This window comes from Meleagris gallopavo, chromosome 4 (genome assembly GCF_000146605.3).
Source record: "Meleagris gallopavo isolate NT-WF06-2002-E0010 breed Aviagen turkey brand Nicholas breeding stock chromosome 4, Turkey_5.1, whole genome shotgun sequence".
Lineage (NCBI taxonomy): Eukaryota > Metazoa > Chordata > Aves > Galliformes > Phasianidae > Meleagris > Meleagris gallopavo.
Window position 1 is genome coordinate 26,768,916 of NC_015014.2, and position 14,057 is coordinate 26,782,972.

Sequence of the window (14,057 nt, forward strand, 5' to 3'; positions counted from 1 at the left end):
TTTTTTTTCCTGTAGCTGAATGAAATTTCTTCCCTTTTTTGACACAGTGTTATCATTTACTTGAAGATGAATGGAAAAGAACTGAGAACAGAGGCTTGGCCTTTAATTGCAGACTCTTTCTCTGTTTGCCTTTGAAATACTGTTTACATAGACTTTTCTACAGATTATAAATCATTGTAGAATTTGGGGATTTTTTTTCCTTCCTTTTTGAGTAGTGTTATCTTCGTGACTTTCACTTCCCATTACTTTTATTCATAGGTTTGTTTGAATTATCACAAGGATAAATGCTATTTTCTCTTTCTGTAGCTAGCTTTTTTTTAGCTATTTTTTTAGAGTAGATATTCTTCATGCAATTCAAGAACTTACAATTGAGTGTGAGGAGAATGATCAGCTGCCCAAAATCTTTATGCTTAATTTTCCTGTTTGTGCTTGACCACTAGCCAAGTCCTTGGCTTCTGCTTAATCAGAAATGAAGTGTTTTATACCCATTTCACACTCCAGTGTTCCTGTGCAATGAGCTGAAGGAATCATCTAGCCAAACGTTGTGATGTTAAGTAGAAGTAATTGAGTGAGGTTTGTTTGTTTTTTTTCCATGTTCTCTTTGATGTCAGCCTTCTGCTCATTTCTCAGATATGTGCCTCTCACTATGAAGCTGGTACTCTGAGGGGCTTCACTTACATAGTGTTTTGTATTATAAGAAAACTAAATAGTAGTTTTTGCTGTTGTTTTTTTTTTTTTTAATTAACAAGGTTTACTAGGAAATAATTTAACAAAAGGAGATCTCAGGATCTCTCAGTTCTGAGTACTGTGATTTTTCTGGAGAGCTTTTCCCAGAATGTGTTACTTGATGTAGCTCTGCACTGGGTGTTGCGTATCTTTGTTGAGGGGCTCTCAGAAGACATTGCTGTGAATGTCACTTACTGAAGAATGTAGTAGAGTATTCATTTAAAGTCTGGGGGGGTTTTGAAGTGTGTAAATCTACTTTTGTGATACATTGTAAATAATCACTCATGAGTTGAAACATTTTCTTCTAATTTCAGTAAACCTGCCCACATTCAGTTTGGCAAGAAGTGTGTAAGGGGAAGTCTTTAATTTCTGCTGTGAACCTCTTGTGCTCTCAACACTCTTCTTTGTTAGTAGGATACAGTTCCTATTTCTTAGACAATTCAAGCCAGTTTGAGCTCCTTCATTTTTATGTTTGCTTTTATAACAGACAATTTTTGACACTGTTTACAGTGTTATCAACGTGTGGGAGAGGTCTGCTGGTTGCACAGAGAATGTATGTTTCTCCCATCTTACACTGAGATGATGGCCTTAATGATAATCCTCATTCATTCCAAGAAGAAGCCAAAATTGCTTACTTCTAAGGTGCCACATATAAACCACGCAAAAGCAGTAATTTGTCTTTGGTAAATAGAGCCTTGTGGTTTCTAAAGTACAGTTTTATTATGTACTGGCATTCTCTTCACTTAAATAGTGTAACCTCGGTGTGACAAGCTAACTGCAAGCCTCCAACACATGCTATTTTATATTTTTGGTTATAAAAACAATCATTAACAAAATGTTTGTCTTCTAACGTTTGTGCTTGGAAGGCACTGGCAGTAGAGTGGCTGTGAGATATCTCACTGTTTGCAGTTACCTCTGATGCACTATTCTGCATGGCTCTACATTGCTACAAGGGTATCTGTCTCCTTCCTTCTTTTTTTTTTTTTTTTTTTCCTAAAATGTCTTAAGCTGTCCTCCTGGTAAGAGGAATCCAGGAGGAAAAGTACTGCACTTCTGTATTTTGGTAAGCTATTTACTGCCTTGTATTTGAGTTGTTCTGAGGATTGCTGAAGAGCTGTTAAAATCATTCCATCGTTTTGGTTTTCAAGTCTAGCAGTGTGAGGTGGGATTTGGGGGACTTTTCTTTGGGCTTGATATTTTTCTGGAAATTTGCAAATCTTTCAGTATTGGAGAGAAGGTGGGGGATAAAAAAGTCTGTCTTTGCCTTCTTTTTCTGAAAAGCACAGATACCTTCCTGTTGTGTTTTGTGCTGTCCAGGAAGTCTTTCAACCGAAAGGAGGCAAGAGAAAGTGACGCATCGCTTCTCCAGTGCTCCTTCTCTCAAATAAACCACTCAGTGTAGGGGAAGAGGCAGCTTTTCATGCCACATTTATATATTCTGTCTAAGGGAAAAGTTCTTGAACTCATCTTATCAGCTTTTAGGGGGCGTTCATAAAGCCCATAACCTCCAGAGAAGTTTAGCATTGGACTATCAGAATGGTTTACAACCTCAGACTGTTGCCTGTAAGCATTGTTAAAAGAAGCAGACTCACAGCAATAATTGTACAGGCAGAAACGAATGACTGCAATGGAAGCCTCCGAATAGAAACCTACAGAATACTTGTCGTAGGCAGAAGTACAAAATAGCTTAGATTAGAGGCTTGCACTTAGCACAATCATCACAAAAATGATTATGTTGTTTGAGTGAAAAGAATGCCAGTACAAGATATACCTGAATCATAGAAACACACAAGGTGTTATCTATCGAGGATAAATTGCTCTGTCTTTATAGCTCAGTGCTCTGAATAGCTCAGCCTTCTTATCTAAAACAGAAATTTGCAACCTTGCTGGGTTTCCTTTCCTCTGACAGGAAATGTTGCATATATAAGTTCTTGGAAAGCATGTAACTGATGATTTTACTGGTGAATAAAAGGTGGTCTTTGTGAGATTCTAATCCTTTAGATTACTTTAAACTTGCGCTCATTGGAAGAATACAGTCTGCAGTAACTTCACCTAAGTGTTATTTACTGATGGCTGCCTTTTTTTTTTTGGTGGAAACTATAGTTTTGGCGATGAAGCATCTTGTAAAAAACGAGAGGATTATCTGGAATGGCCTGAATATTTTATGGCAGTTGCGTTTTTGTCAGCACAGAGAAGCAAGGACCCAAGTTCTCAGGTAAGAGGTCAATATATAAGAGTAACATAACCTAATCTGCCTTACACATCACATCAGATGCACGTGTAGCACTTGTAGGGTTTTCTTATTAAAAGTAATTTTAGTATATAGCTTTTGAATTTTTAACATGATCAGCATTTTTTGTTACAGAAATTCTTCTATTGGGTCTGACCTCATGTGTATAATTCTGTGTGTACATTTGTAGCTTGGAGTTCTGTAAATATTCCCTTCATCTGAAGGTTAAAATGACACATTTATTTTTTCCTTTTTCTTGTAAATAGAGTTACAGTTAGAGGAGGATATAACTACTGAAAGTTGTAGACTAAATTTTTTTTTAGATTTATCATCTCAGAGGTTCCTTTTCCTCGCCTGCAAAAGTATAAAAATTCCTTCTTGTTTGTTATTGCATTCAAGTTGTCTCTCTCTCCATCCTTTACTTTGCTTGTGTATCTCTCTTGCACTTAATATTGCTTGGAGGTGATAGATAACCTCTCATGAGACATGCAGTTCTGCAGCACCCAATCAAGCTGTTGGTTTCCTTTTCCTGAAAAATTTCAGGAAGAAGATCCCAACAAAGCAATGGATTAAAATGCATGTAAACAGCCTGCTCAGTTACTTGCTGGCTTCTGTATGTTATGGCTCTCAGTTCTTTGAAGCATGTTTATTTAGGGCTAAATTCTTGTTTACCCAGTGCTGATTAATAAACACATTGTGTAAATTAAAATCAATGCTATTGCTGTTTGAGTACATCTAAATTATGGACACAAAACTTAAAATTCTTCATCGCTTCCTCAGTCTGAAAGAAGGGCTGTGTGCAGATTTGGATTAAAGTAGTAGAAGGTGGGAGTTAGTGTCTGGTCGTTTGGTGTGTGTTTGCATAAACAAGCCACGCAGGCTGAGTGCTTATCTCTAGCTAGGTCAGAACTAGCACATTTTTGTTCAGTCATCCATCCATTTTCTTTAGTTCCTGCTGCTGCTTATATTGCACTGGAAAAACTAGTCTGGGGAGCTGAACCGACAGAAAACTTGTATGTAGCACTGTTAGTTGTGTGCTGGTTCTGCTCCCTGAACTTGGTTCACTTTGTAGTCAGACGAGGAACAGTGCTGGCAGACTGAGTTGGGGACTGTGTGGCTGGAAGGTAGCAGGCTTGCATCTGCTCAGGTCTGCCTGTTGGGTTCAACTGTGACCTTGTTTATTGTAGCCTTGTCACGTTCAAGACTGTGTGACATATATAAAGTAAAGCTCATATCTCTAAAATTTGTAGCACTGACTTTTCAGCTCTTATCTTCTTTTTTGATATATGATTTTTACATGCTGTTGGTACTATGCAAGTCTTATTTTTTTCAGGTTGGTGCCTGTATTGTAAATTCAGAAAACAAGATTGTTGGAATCGGGTACAATGGGATGCCTAATGGCTGCAGTGATGATGCACTACCTTGGACAAGAACAGCAGCACATAGATTAGACACAAAGTATCCTTACGGTAAGGCTACTTGTAGCTGACAAGTCAGACTTCCCATGTTCCTGTATATGAAAGATCATTTAGTAGAACTTCAGTCAGTTTTTCTTCCACTCATCCGTCTTTGTTAGTGTGCTCATACATGATACATCAGAATAATAATCACAACTCTGAAAGTAAATTAAAAGTCTTCATGGAGGGCTGGCTTCTGTGTGAAGTATGTTTATAAATGGTTAGCCATTTTGGACTTTGAAATGAAGTCTGGTAAATGTAATGCAGCTTATCAGCACATAGTGCATGCAAATGATTGCTGTTTTGGTGTGTTTGTCTCCATGGAAATTACTGAAAGCATGTATATGCAAAACAAATAATTAGTCTAAAGTACTGGTATTAAAATTGTAAACTGCAGTGGTTGTGGGAAATCCCAGTATTCAGGTGTTTGTGGCATAGATAATACGTGTTATGACTTGTAGATTTGAATTTTGTGTTAAGAATATGATCACATACTGTCATTCCATGCCTCTTTTCATTTCATGTCACAGTAGATCCTCACTGCTACATGTGAAGTGACTTTCACTGTTTATTTCAGCCTGTGATTTGATTCACCTTTACTAAATGGAGAGAATGAATGAGGGGCAAGGACAGTTTCATGGTAAAATAAAGCTGAGTGCTACTTTAGATTGTGTCTTCACACAGGCTTAGTGTGGCTTTCTGCAAGCTTGCTTTGAAGGGTCCTCAGTGATTATTGGCACATCTATCAAACAAGGCTGCACAGTTAGACCTCTGGGCCACGTGTGATTTGCAGAAACCAAAGAGGATGGTTCTCTGAGCTGCCTGAAGCTTCACTCCATGAGGACTGACTGTTGTTGGGTGTGGAAATAATATTGAGAGTTGCCTTGCAGATTTCAGTAGCTGATGTTGGGGATGAACTGTGGTTAGGATTAATAAAGAAGGGGGGAGTGCATGCTGTCTTCAATCCCTCTTCATGTTCTTACTTCCACATCAGCTCCTGCTGAACCTCTGTGAGGTGAGATTGGTGCAGCAGGAGCTGTGGGAGCATGAAAAATGGGTAGTTCCTTCATTCTGTGCTTCATCTTAGTCCCTCCTGGGTTCGGGAGTGGAAGGGGGGAGAACCACAAAACCAAATGAGAACCCTTGAGAATTTCTCCCTTGCATGAGTGAGGGGCAATGAGCACCAGAGTTTGGTTTTTATGTTTTATATTCGGACTCCTCCAATATGAAGTATTTATTTCTATTCAATAAACCCATTTTCTTGTTTGTAACTTCTAAAAATTGATCTGATACAGGAATAGGATTTGCATTAGCTTGGAAATTTCTTGTGTTCATCCAAAGCTCTTTCTAAACTGTGATATTACGTTTTCCTATAGCACTGAAGTGAAAGATTGTATGCTGTGGTTCAGCTCAATTAATGGGCTTTGTATTTGAGTTCTTACAACTCTTGTACTTGTCCTTGTTCAGTTCACCAATTCATCATCAGACCTCTAAAAATAACTCTTAAACTTGGTAAGATTTCTAGTTATTTTTCATAAGAGATGCACTGCTTACAGTAGCACCAGCTCCTGCCAAATTTTAACATCTGTTCTAAAGCACAGAAGCTCTGGTTTTACGTATAATGAAGATACTATAATGGTTCACCATGGTACGACTGCTTTTTATTTATAGGGTGTGGAAACAAACATTACCCCATTGATTAAAGATAAAGCTGAAAAGAGAATATTGATTTTGGTTGAGTTGTTATGCTTGCTGTAAGTTCTCAGTTCTGAACTAAGATCAGCGTGTGTGGTCTTTGGGTCTTAAGCACGTTCCAGGAGAGATAGGCAGAAATAGGGCTCTCAAATATAAAACTCATTAATTTAAACTAAAAAAAAAAAATAAAAATGGGTGGGATTTGTGGAAATATTTCATACGATAAAATATGAGGGTTTTTAAATTTTATTTTCAGTTAATGCTGGCTCCAAAAGCTGCGGAATGTTTCTTTTTTAGCAAGTAAAAAGTGAATACACAATGGTTAAAAAATGCACTTACTGATTTTAAAAGCCTGGAGAGATGAGTTCATTTCTAGGAGTTGCTCCGACTTGTGCCTTTCCCCTAAAGAATCTCAGTCTTCACCTCGTTAGAAAACATCACAACTTTGTAACAAAGTGTCTACTGTGACGAATTAACAACCTGTTTTGTAATTCACAGATCATTTAAAATCTAGCAGTTTCTTATTAATCTTGATAGCACAGTTGACAGACCAGGCAAGTACATATAAAAAATAAAATCTGCTTTAAAAAATTGTGGTAGATTCAAAGCAGCACATAGAATTGCTGCTAAAATCTCATTAAGCTGTCATGTTTTCCTTACTGCTTTTGCTAATTATCACTGCATTTGTGTAAACTGAACTTTTTAGCTTTGATTTTTCTTGACTATCTTGTTAAAGGATAGTACAATCTTACTATGTGCTCCATGAGCTTATCATAGGAACGCTAGCACTGACTCCGCTAGATCTGGGGTGTTGTTTATTATGTAAAGATGGTAACTGTGTATATACCACCACACTACCCTGGAAGATGTCTTCTAGAGCTGTTTTATGCGTCTGCACTGCTACAGGAAAGGGCTGAGGCTGGATCTCAGTGCTGACCTCCTTGTTTTAAGTGCTGCATTAGTTTAGCATAGCCATCAGCTCACTTTCCATGTCTTTTGGATGGCTCTGAAGGGCTGTCTCCAGAGCAAAGCCTAGGTGTTGCACTGAGCGGTTCCCTCAGAGGCTGCTACAGAGTGCAGGGTGGAAAAAGGACTGTAAGAAAACTCTTGTCCTATTGTGCAAAGCCTGCTGAGATAGTATGCTTAACCTTCCTCCCTCCCTCAGGCCATACTGGGGGATATGCAATGCATACTCTGTTTCATGCTGTGAAAGTACTACTGTGGTGGGCTGCAAAAAAGTCATCTTATTTCTTTATGCAGTTTGAACTGAAACATACAAAATAAATGTGTGCTGCCCTGGGACTCTTGAGACGTGGAGCTGTGTGGAAACCGAGGACCAAGTTCTGTGTAGTGCTGATGGACACCTGCGTAAGATCAGCATGAACAGAACATGAACTAACATGTGCCAGTTGGCCTTAGGGCCAAGGGTCACTGCCTGGCCCTGTCTGTGTTTAGTGTTACAAATACAGCGGGGGATTGGACCCAGAGGCTATCCTTGCAGAGCTGTGTTAGGTGATCCTGTAATAAATGTATTGAGCTTTAGCAGAACAGATGGATACACTGACCCCAGAGCTCTGATCAGTTTTGCTGTTTTATAGCTAGAAAACTTCCTATTTCCATGCTAAATTGATGGTTTTGTACATTCTTAAGTATGCTAGCATTGTTCTTTCAGCTTTTCTTAGTGCCATCAATCCTTCTTCCTCCTTTCCCTCTTTGCCCATACACTTACTGATAACAATGATCTTCTGAACTTTTGTTTTAAGGCTAAATGAATCCTGTCAGTCTTATATTTTACTACATCTTGAGTCCTATTGGATTGAAATTGTGGCAGACATAGATAACAGACAACATAGCATACATTGTACATATCTTGCCTGCACTGTGAAGTGTGACTTCTGCTCAGTGCAATGTTAAAGAAAGGGCTGTGCTTGATTAAAAATAATTTTTACCCTTATCTAAATGTAACCTGAGCTGCTACTGAAAGAAAGCATGAAAATGCCAGGTAGTGCTCATTTTACCTTAGAGGATGCAAATGTTTGCAAGGTGTTTGGATGATACAGGAATCATGATGTAAATCACCCATATTAGTACTCTGTGTTCCCTATGAGAATCTTGAAGCCAATTAAACCTTTTCTTTTGAGCTGTGGAATATACTTGAACAGGTTAGTAGCATAGCTTTGTTACTTCAGAAAGTAGGTAATGTTTTGCTGAATGCTGTTTTTTCTCAGCACAAAATCAAGCGGCTTTTGTTGCTTTGTGGAAACTGTTTCTTTCCAGGCTGCCAGTCAGTGACAGAAATGGGGATGTTTCTGTGCACCTCAGAGAAACAGAAAGCTTTGTGCTCAGTGCAGTGTAGGGGAATTTCTTAATAATTACACAAAATTCTGGCGCTCGGAGTCAAAAGTGAGTGCCCCCTGTTGCTGTTAGATGAATGCAAAGCTTTGATGATGCATTCTTTCTTCTCACTGATCATTTAAAATACTACATTTTTCTCCTATTAGCGTCTTACTACTGATGCTAGTTGCTATGCTCCTGTTACGCCCTCTGTCTCCACTGTAATCTAAGAACATCTATTTGACAACCAGTCTCTAATTAAGAGGGTTTTAAATTAAAATGACTGGCAAATATAGAAACCTCTAAGCAATAAAGAAAATACTGAGTAAATATGCTTACAAATATTTATACAGGTTCAGATACGATAAAATATGTGCTGTGGCAGAAAGTATACTCTAATTGAACAGTACCTGCTGTGTAAAATGAAACAAACTGTTAGCAACATTTTGTTGTGTTAGGATTATGAGCTTTTCGTCAATTTTTTTAAAGAGATGAATGCTTGAAGATATTCAGGCAAATGTTACTTTTGTAGAAGCTGTTATTTTGACAGCATAAAACTTGATAAGGCACTATGAAGAAGTGTGATGCACTCTCTCCAACTGGCAATGCAAAGCCGAGGCTTCAACTGGAATGGGGATCTATAGGAGATGCTCTCCACCTACAGCCTCTCACTCTCTTGTCCTGCCTGGATTTCTTTCTAATTCTAGCATCATACACCAAATGTCTAAGAAGTTTGAGAATTTTGAAAAATAATTTCTCTTATTCTGCTTGCCACTTAAGGAACAGCCCTTTGTTCTGCTGAGATTAGTGCAATCTTGGAGCATGCAGGTAAGAACAGACTGGATTAGCTACTGCTTTTCAGGTTCTGCAAAAGGCTTCCCTGCCTGCTCCCAGCAGATTTTGTGTGCTGCTTATAAATAGGCTGGATAGTCCCCATGTTCACTTCCCAGTTCTCTTTTAACAGAACACATTTGTTAGGTGGGGCTGTTCCCTCTTCCTGACTGCAGTCTAAAAAGGCTAAGACTCCGATGAAATCCGGTCATGTTAACCTTGCCTTCTTGCCTTGACCACAGGAACTGCTCTTAGAGCACACAGAGCAGGAAAGAGTCAGCAGAAGTAGCTGTGAGCAGCATCAGCCCAATATCAGTTCTATCTTCCACTAATGTAGTGAGCAGCATCCACACCTGATACTTTCACAAAGGTTGAAATAAGATTGGCATCGTTCTACAATTTCCATCAACCACAGTCCCCGGGAGCTGTCACTCCAGAGATAGTGCTTTTCAGTAATTCCTCAGTGCCTTCTGCATCCTTGCTGTGTCCAGCATTGGTGCAGTGAGTAGAGGGTAGCAGACAAGTAGAGCTTGGACTAAATTGGGATGGACAAGAGGCAAAAACAAGGTGAAGATTTTACCAAAGGACTGAAAATAAGATGGCCAAATTACATAACTCCCTGTATGCATTTTTGTGCCAGCCTTATGTTGCAGAACATCTTGCTAGTACCATATATTTGTTCTGGGGGCCTATAATATTTGTCAAGTTGGTTAATGTGGCAGTAGAAAATCTCATGTTAACAAATAAATCAGAACATGTTGTGTGACACTGTATGCATTGAAGTGTATTTCCTTCAAATGTAGCACAATATTTAGTGTGTAAATTCTCCAAATTCTTTGTCTGTTTTCATTAGTAATTAACTACATAGAAAGGTTGCTTCCTGGAACCTTTCCTTTGATTTCTGTTTAAAATATAACGTGTTACAGTGGTCCATACTCCAAGCTCTTCATCAAGCCTTGTAAGCCTTTTCACAGTATTAATAAACATTTTGAGTAGTCCGAGTGGTTCTTATAAAATCACTGATCAGAACAGTCTTAGAAGGCGGAAAGAGTAGTTCTGACACTGCAAGTCAGGAAGAACATATTCATGGTAAGTGTTTAATACTGAAAAATGACCATCAGTAGGGTAAGTGGGGGTCTCTTATTTGTGGGTAGGTTTAAGGATGGGCATTACCTAATGTGCAATAAAGGTGATATGCAGTAAGAAAAGATAGAAACACAAGTAGGAATTAATACTACCAAATTAATCAGTCCTCTATTTTTTCCCCCTCTCATGCACATTGTATTAGGTGAAGGAAATGTCACAGGACACACTGTGTTACTGCATGATTGTTTCTTCAGCTAATGAAGTCTTTAGAGAATACTTTTCAAGCCACTTTTCCAGCATAGAAACCAATCTTCAAGACCTAATAGACCTAATATAATGTTAACTATATGTGAATATTATTTAAAAAAATAATACTAAACAACTGGGGGTCCCCAGAGGGTATTGCAAAAATTCTAGTTCTAATGGCCTGCTTAAATAAACAGCTTTCAGATTTCTGAACACTATGAACCTGTGCAAGGTTTCCTTAAGTTAGGGTCTTACTGTCTGAGAGGGAAGAATATTTTACTAATAGTAGCTGGAGCTCTTAATGGGTTAGAAAACTTTGTGTCGCCTTAATTGGGAACTGCTCTTGTTGTTACAGTTAGGGATTTTGAAATCCTGGGTTTGACTTTTGTCTCTTTAAGTAATACTCTCTACAAAGTTGGTCAGGTCTGTAAAGTAATCTGTTATCCATGGAATTTTTTTGTTTATAAATGGATCACCAGTAAATGCCTATTTACCAGAGAAAGAAAAGTGGGGAGGAGGGAGTGAAGAACTATGGGACAAAACCTGAAAATATTTGTCCGATGCCTGTACCTTATTATGGAGCATCTAACCTACAATTTCTTACAGGTGCCAGTAGCAGATGTCTAGGGAAATGTATAAAACAAAGACACAGAAAATAATAGTTCCCCAGAATAGTTTTCCAAGTTCAAACTACTGAGCCAGAATGGTTTTGTAATTGATAGCCCAATAAACAAGGGGCATAAAAAGTACTGGAAGAAAGAAGGGGACTCCTTTAATCAATGCAAACCTTTAGTCTCCTACTACTTTGTGCTTTAAGGAATATTTGGTTGAGCTACAGTGTGCATGAAAAGTCCTCCTCCTCTGATTTTTGAAACTAAATCCTGTTGGCTTTGCTGGAGATTGCAGTGCTTTTTGTCTTGAGATGACTGCTTCTTCCATATTATCATCTCTGTGCCTTCTTTGTCTCTCTTTCCACTCTAGAGAGTTGTAGTTGTTTTTAACTTCAGATTGTGTTAAGATGGTCAGGGGGCAAAATATCTCCCTCCCTCACTCCAACTGATTATCTTTTACAAATTATTTTTGGCCTAAAATTGTTTTTGCTTGGAGGAGTTTTGTTGTTGAAAGTCTGGAAGTCTGTAGTTTCTAAAAGGCTATTTCTCATCAGTGCAGGAGGAAAGTTATAGTGGTACTAACACTGAAACGTGTCTGTTTTTATGGCTGAAGACTTCTAAGTTTTAGTAAAGTAGAAATATTTGCTGAAGGAATTAGGGTGGCTATTCATTTATTTATTTATTTCTGTGAGCCTTTGAAAACATTCTCTCATCCTTCTTTCTTTTGTGGAGGCCTTTGAGACAGCTGCCTGGAACATAAGCACGTTGTTCAAAGAAACTGAAAAGTGATGGCTCTGTCTAGTCACCAAACCCAAGTTCCAGGTGCTGTTTTGCACTTACTCTTCTGTAACCCTAGAAGAATAATTCTGTGGCTATTTCTTTGAAGGCTGTATAAAATTAATGTAACTCAGTAATATATTTGAAGTTAAAAGTGTTTTCTGGGTTTTCAAAGTTTGAAAGTTCCTATACTTTTATATCATGTATAATTGATGGTGCAAGTCTAAAATACAGCGTGATGCAATTATCATAGTAGTAGAAATAATAGTAACAAACCGTCTTTTTTTTCCTTTGCTGTTATTAATTTCCTATTTTTATGTTGGTTTCTGGCCTTTTCTTTTTATGAGAAGATACATGAACAATGTAATTATGGGGATTCTGGGGGCAGCTGATGCTGAGCTTTCTGTAGTAAGTGTTTGGTCCTTAGTGACTTGCCTACATGGGAAAGTTTGTGTGCTGTGTGTTAGGCTGTAAATTTCTAGCACGTTAGCTGTTAGATAGAAATTCCACGTAGACCTTTAGCACATGCGGAAAACATTTCCATTCAATAAGGATTCCTGCATGCTGAAAGTGTGGCACTCAGTTATTCTTTGTATGGCAAGATCATGTACACAGGGGTCACTGTATGGTTGCAACTATATTATGAACTTGTGCTCGTAACTTTGCCTGTTTTTATTTTCCCATATATGAGAGGAAGACTTTTTTTACTTTTCTTTTTTTCTTTGTAGTCTGTTCTTCAAAATAAGCAGTGGAGAAAACCTCTGGTTAGTGTTGTTTGCACACACAGGTCTCTGGCTGAGCTCGGAGCCACACTTGAGTGCCTGTGTATAACATCTATCATGGCACCAGACAGTTTCTCAGTAGACTGATGAATACATTCTGCAACTTGCTGTCATTCCTAGGTGTAAACAGAAAGTTGTAGCACAGATCCTGTTTCCTAACGGTTTTCTTCAGAAGTTCATGGTGGATGACCTAAACTGAGCTCTCTTCTCCTTTGTCTGTAACACGTTACGTGCTGTACTGATGTGTACAGCATAACAAGTTGAACCCTCAGTCGCCATCTGTCCAGAAGAGCCGTTGTGTAATGGAGGAATAAGGCAGAGTTGTCTGTTGTTACCTGGCCTATCTCAAATCCATGGAGAAATAGAGGACTTTGCTTTCTTGCTTGGGAAGTCTGGCACCTTTTAATGAGCAGTAAACTTGCTTTAATATTAAAGCTGGGACGTTTTTATGGTTGAGTGTGTCTTGTGTATTCTTGGGGTGAGAGAATCATGCAGCAGCACTGAGCAGTTCTGGGACCCAGAGGACAGAGCTGCTCAGTTTTACTTCATGATTCTCCTGCCTTTAAGAGCGCGCAGTGTGCTCTTAATAACCATAAGAATGTTCCTATCTGTGCATGTAAACACATAAATGAGCTGTTTTATACTGGCAATTAGATACTCCAGGGAGTTGTGAAGCTGTGAGATATTGCTTCACTTAGGGTGGTTGCAACTACTTGGCCCACAGCCTACGGCTTTGTTGCCTGCTATAGGTGTTAGCAAATGGCAATGCTAATGTGCTTAATGATATCATTACTAATCAGCAGCCTGGTCAGAACAATTGACCTTCATTGATCTTGGTATTTCTGCTTTTATTTCTTCCTCTACCCTTTATGACAAGCTGTGGAAGCTATTTGCCTTTGAAAGGATGTAACACTTTAATTTTAGTTTGACTGATTTATTTTAATGAATGATATTATGAATTGTCATTTTGTTGGTTTTTTTTTCCCAATCAGTTTGCCATGCTGAACTGAATGCCATCATGAACAAAAACTCAGCTGATGTGAAAGGGTGCAGCATGTATGTTGCCTTATTTCCATGTAATGAATGTGCAAAGCTCATCATCCAGGCAGGTAAGAAGTAGTGCCAGCCTGATTTGTCAGTGTTGCAGTGCTGCTTTCTCATCGATATCATGGATGTATTTGATGTTAAATTGCTGCTGTTAGATCTAAATTAATTGCACTGTCAACTTCATAAGATGCTACTTGTGGGTTGTGTTTTTTTTGTTTTTTTTTTTTTTTTTGCA

At 38.5% G+C, this 14,057-nt stretch overlaps 1 protein-coding gene across 1 annotated transcript; it reads left to right on the forward strand.

Annotated features, from left to right (window-relative positions):
* The first annotated feature begins 1,767 nt into the window (after positions 1 to 1,767).
* DCTD (dCMP deaminase) lies at positions 1,768 to 14,046 on the forward strand. Its single transcript, XM_019614655.2, has 4 exons — positions 1,768 to 1,789; positions 2,830 to 2,941; positions 4,290 to 4,425; positions 13,768 to 14,046. The coding sequence occupies exons 2-4, from the start codon at positions 2,891 to 2,893 to the stop codon at positions 13,893 to 13,895; spliced, it is 315 nt and encodes a 104-aa protein (XP_019470200.1). The 5' UTR covers positions 1,768 to 1,789; positions 2,830 to 2,890; the 3' UTR covers positions 13,896 to 14,046.
* The last annotated feature ends 11 nt before the right edge of the window (positions 14,047 to 14,057 follow it).

Bases quoted from the DNA above. Each gene is read 5' to 3' on its own strand.
- DCTD (XM_019614655.2), top strand. From the start codon at position 2,891: ATGGCAGTTGCGTTTTTGTCAGCACAGAGAAGCAAGGACCCAAGTTCT. The intron at 2,942-4,289 runs GTAAGAGGTCAA...TATTTTTTTCAG, and splicing joins GCAAGGACCCAAGTTCTCAG to GTTGGTGCCTGTATTGTAAA. The intron at 4,426-13,767 runs GTAAGGCTACTT...TTTCCCAATCAG, and splicing joins AGACACAAAGTATCCTTACG to TTTGCCATGCTGAACTGAAT.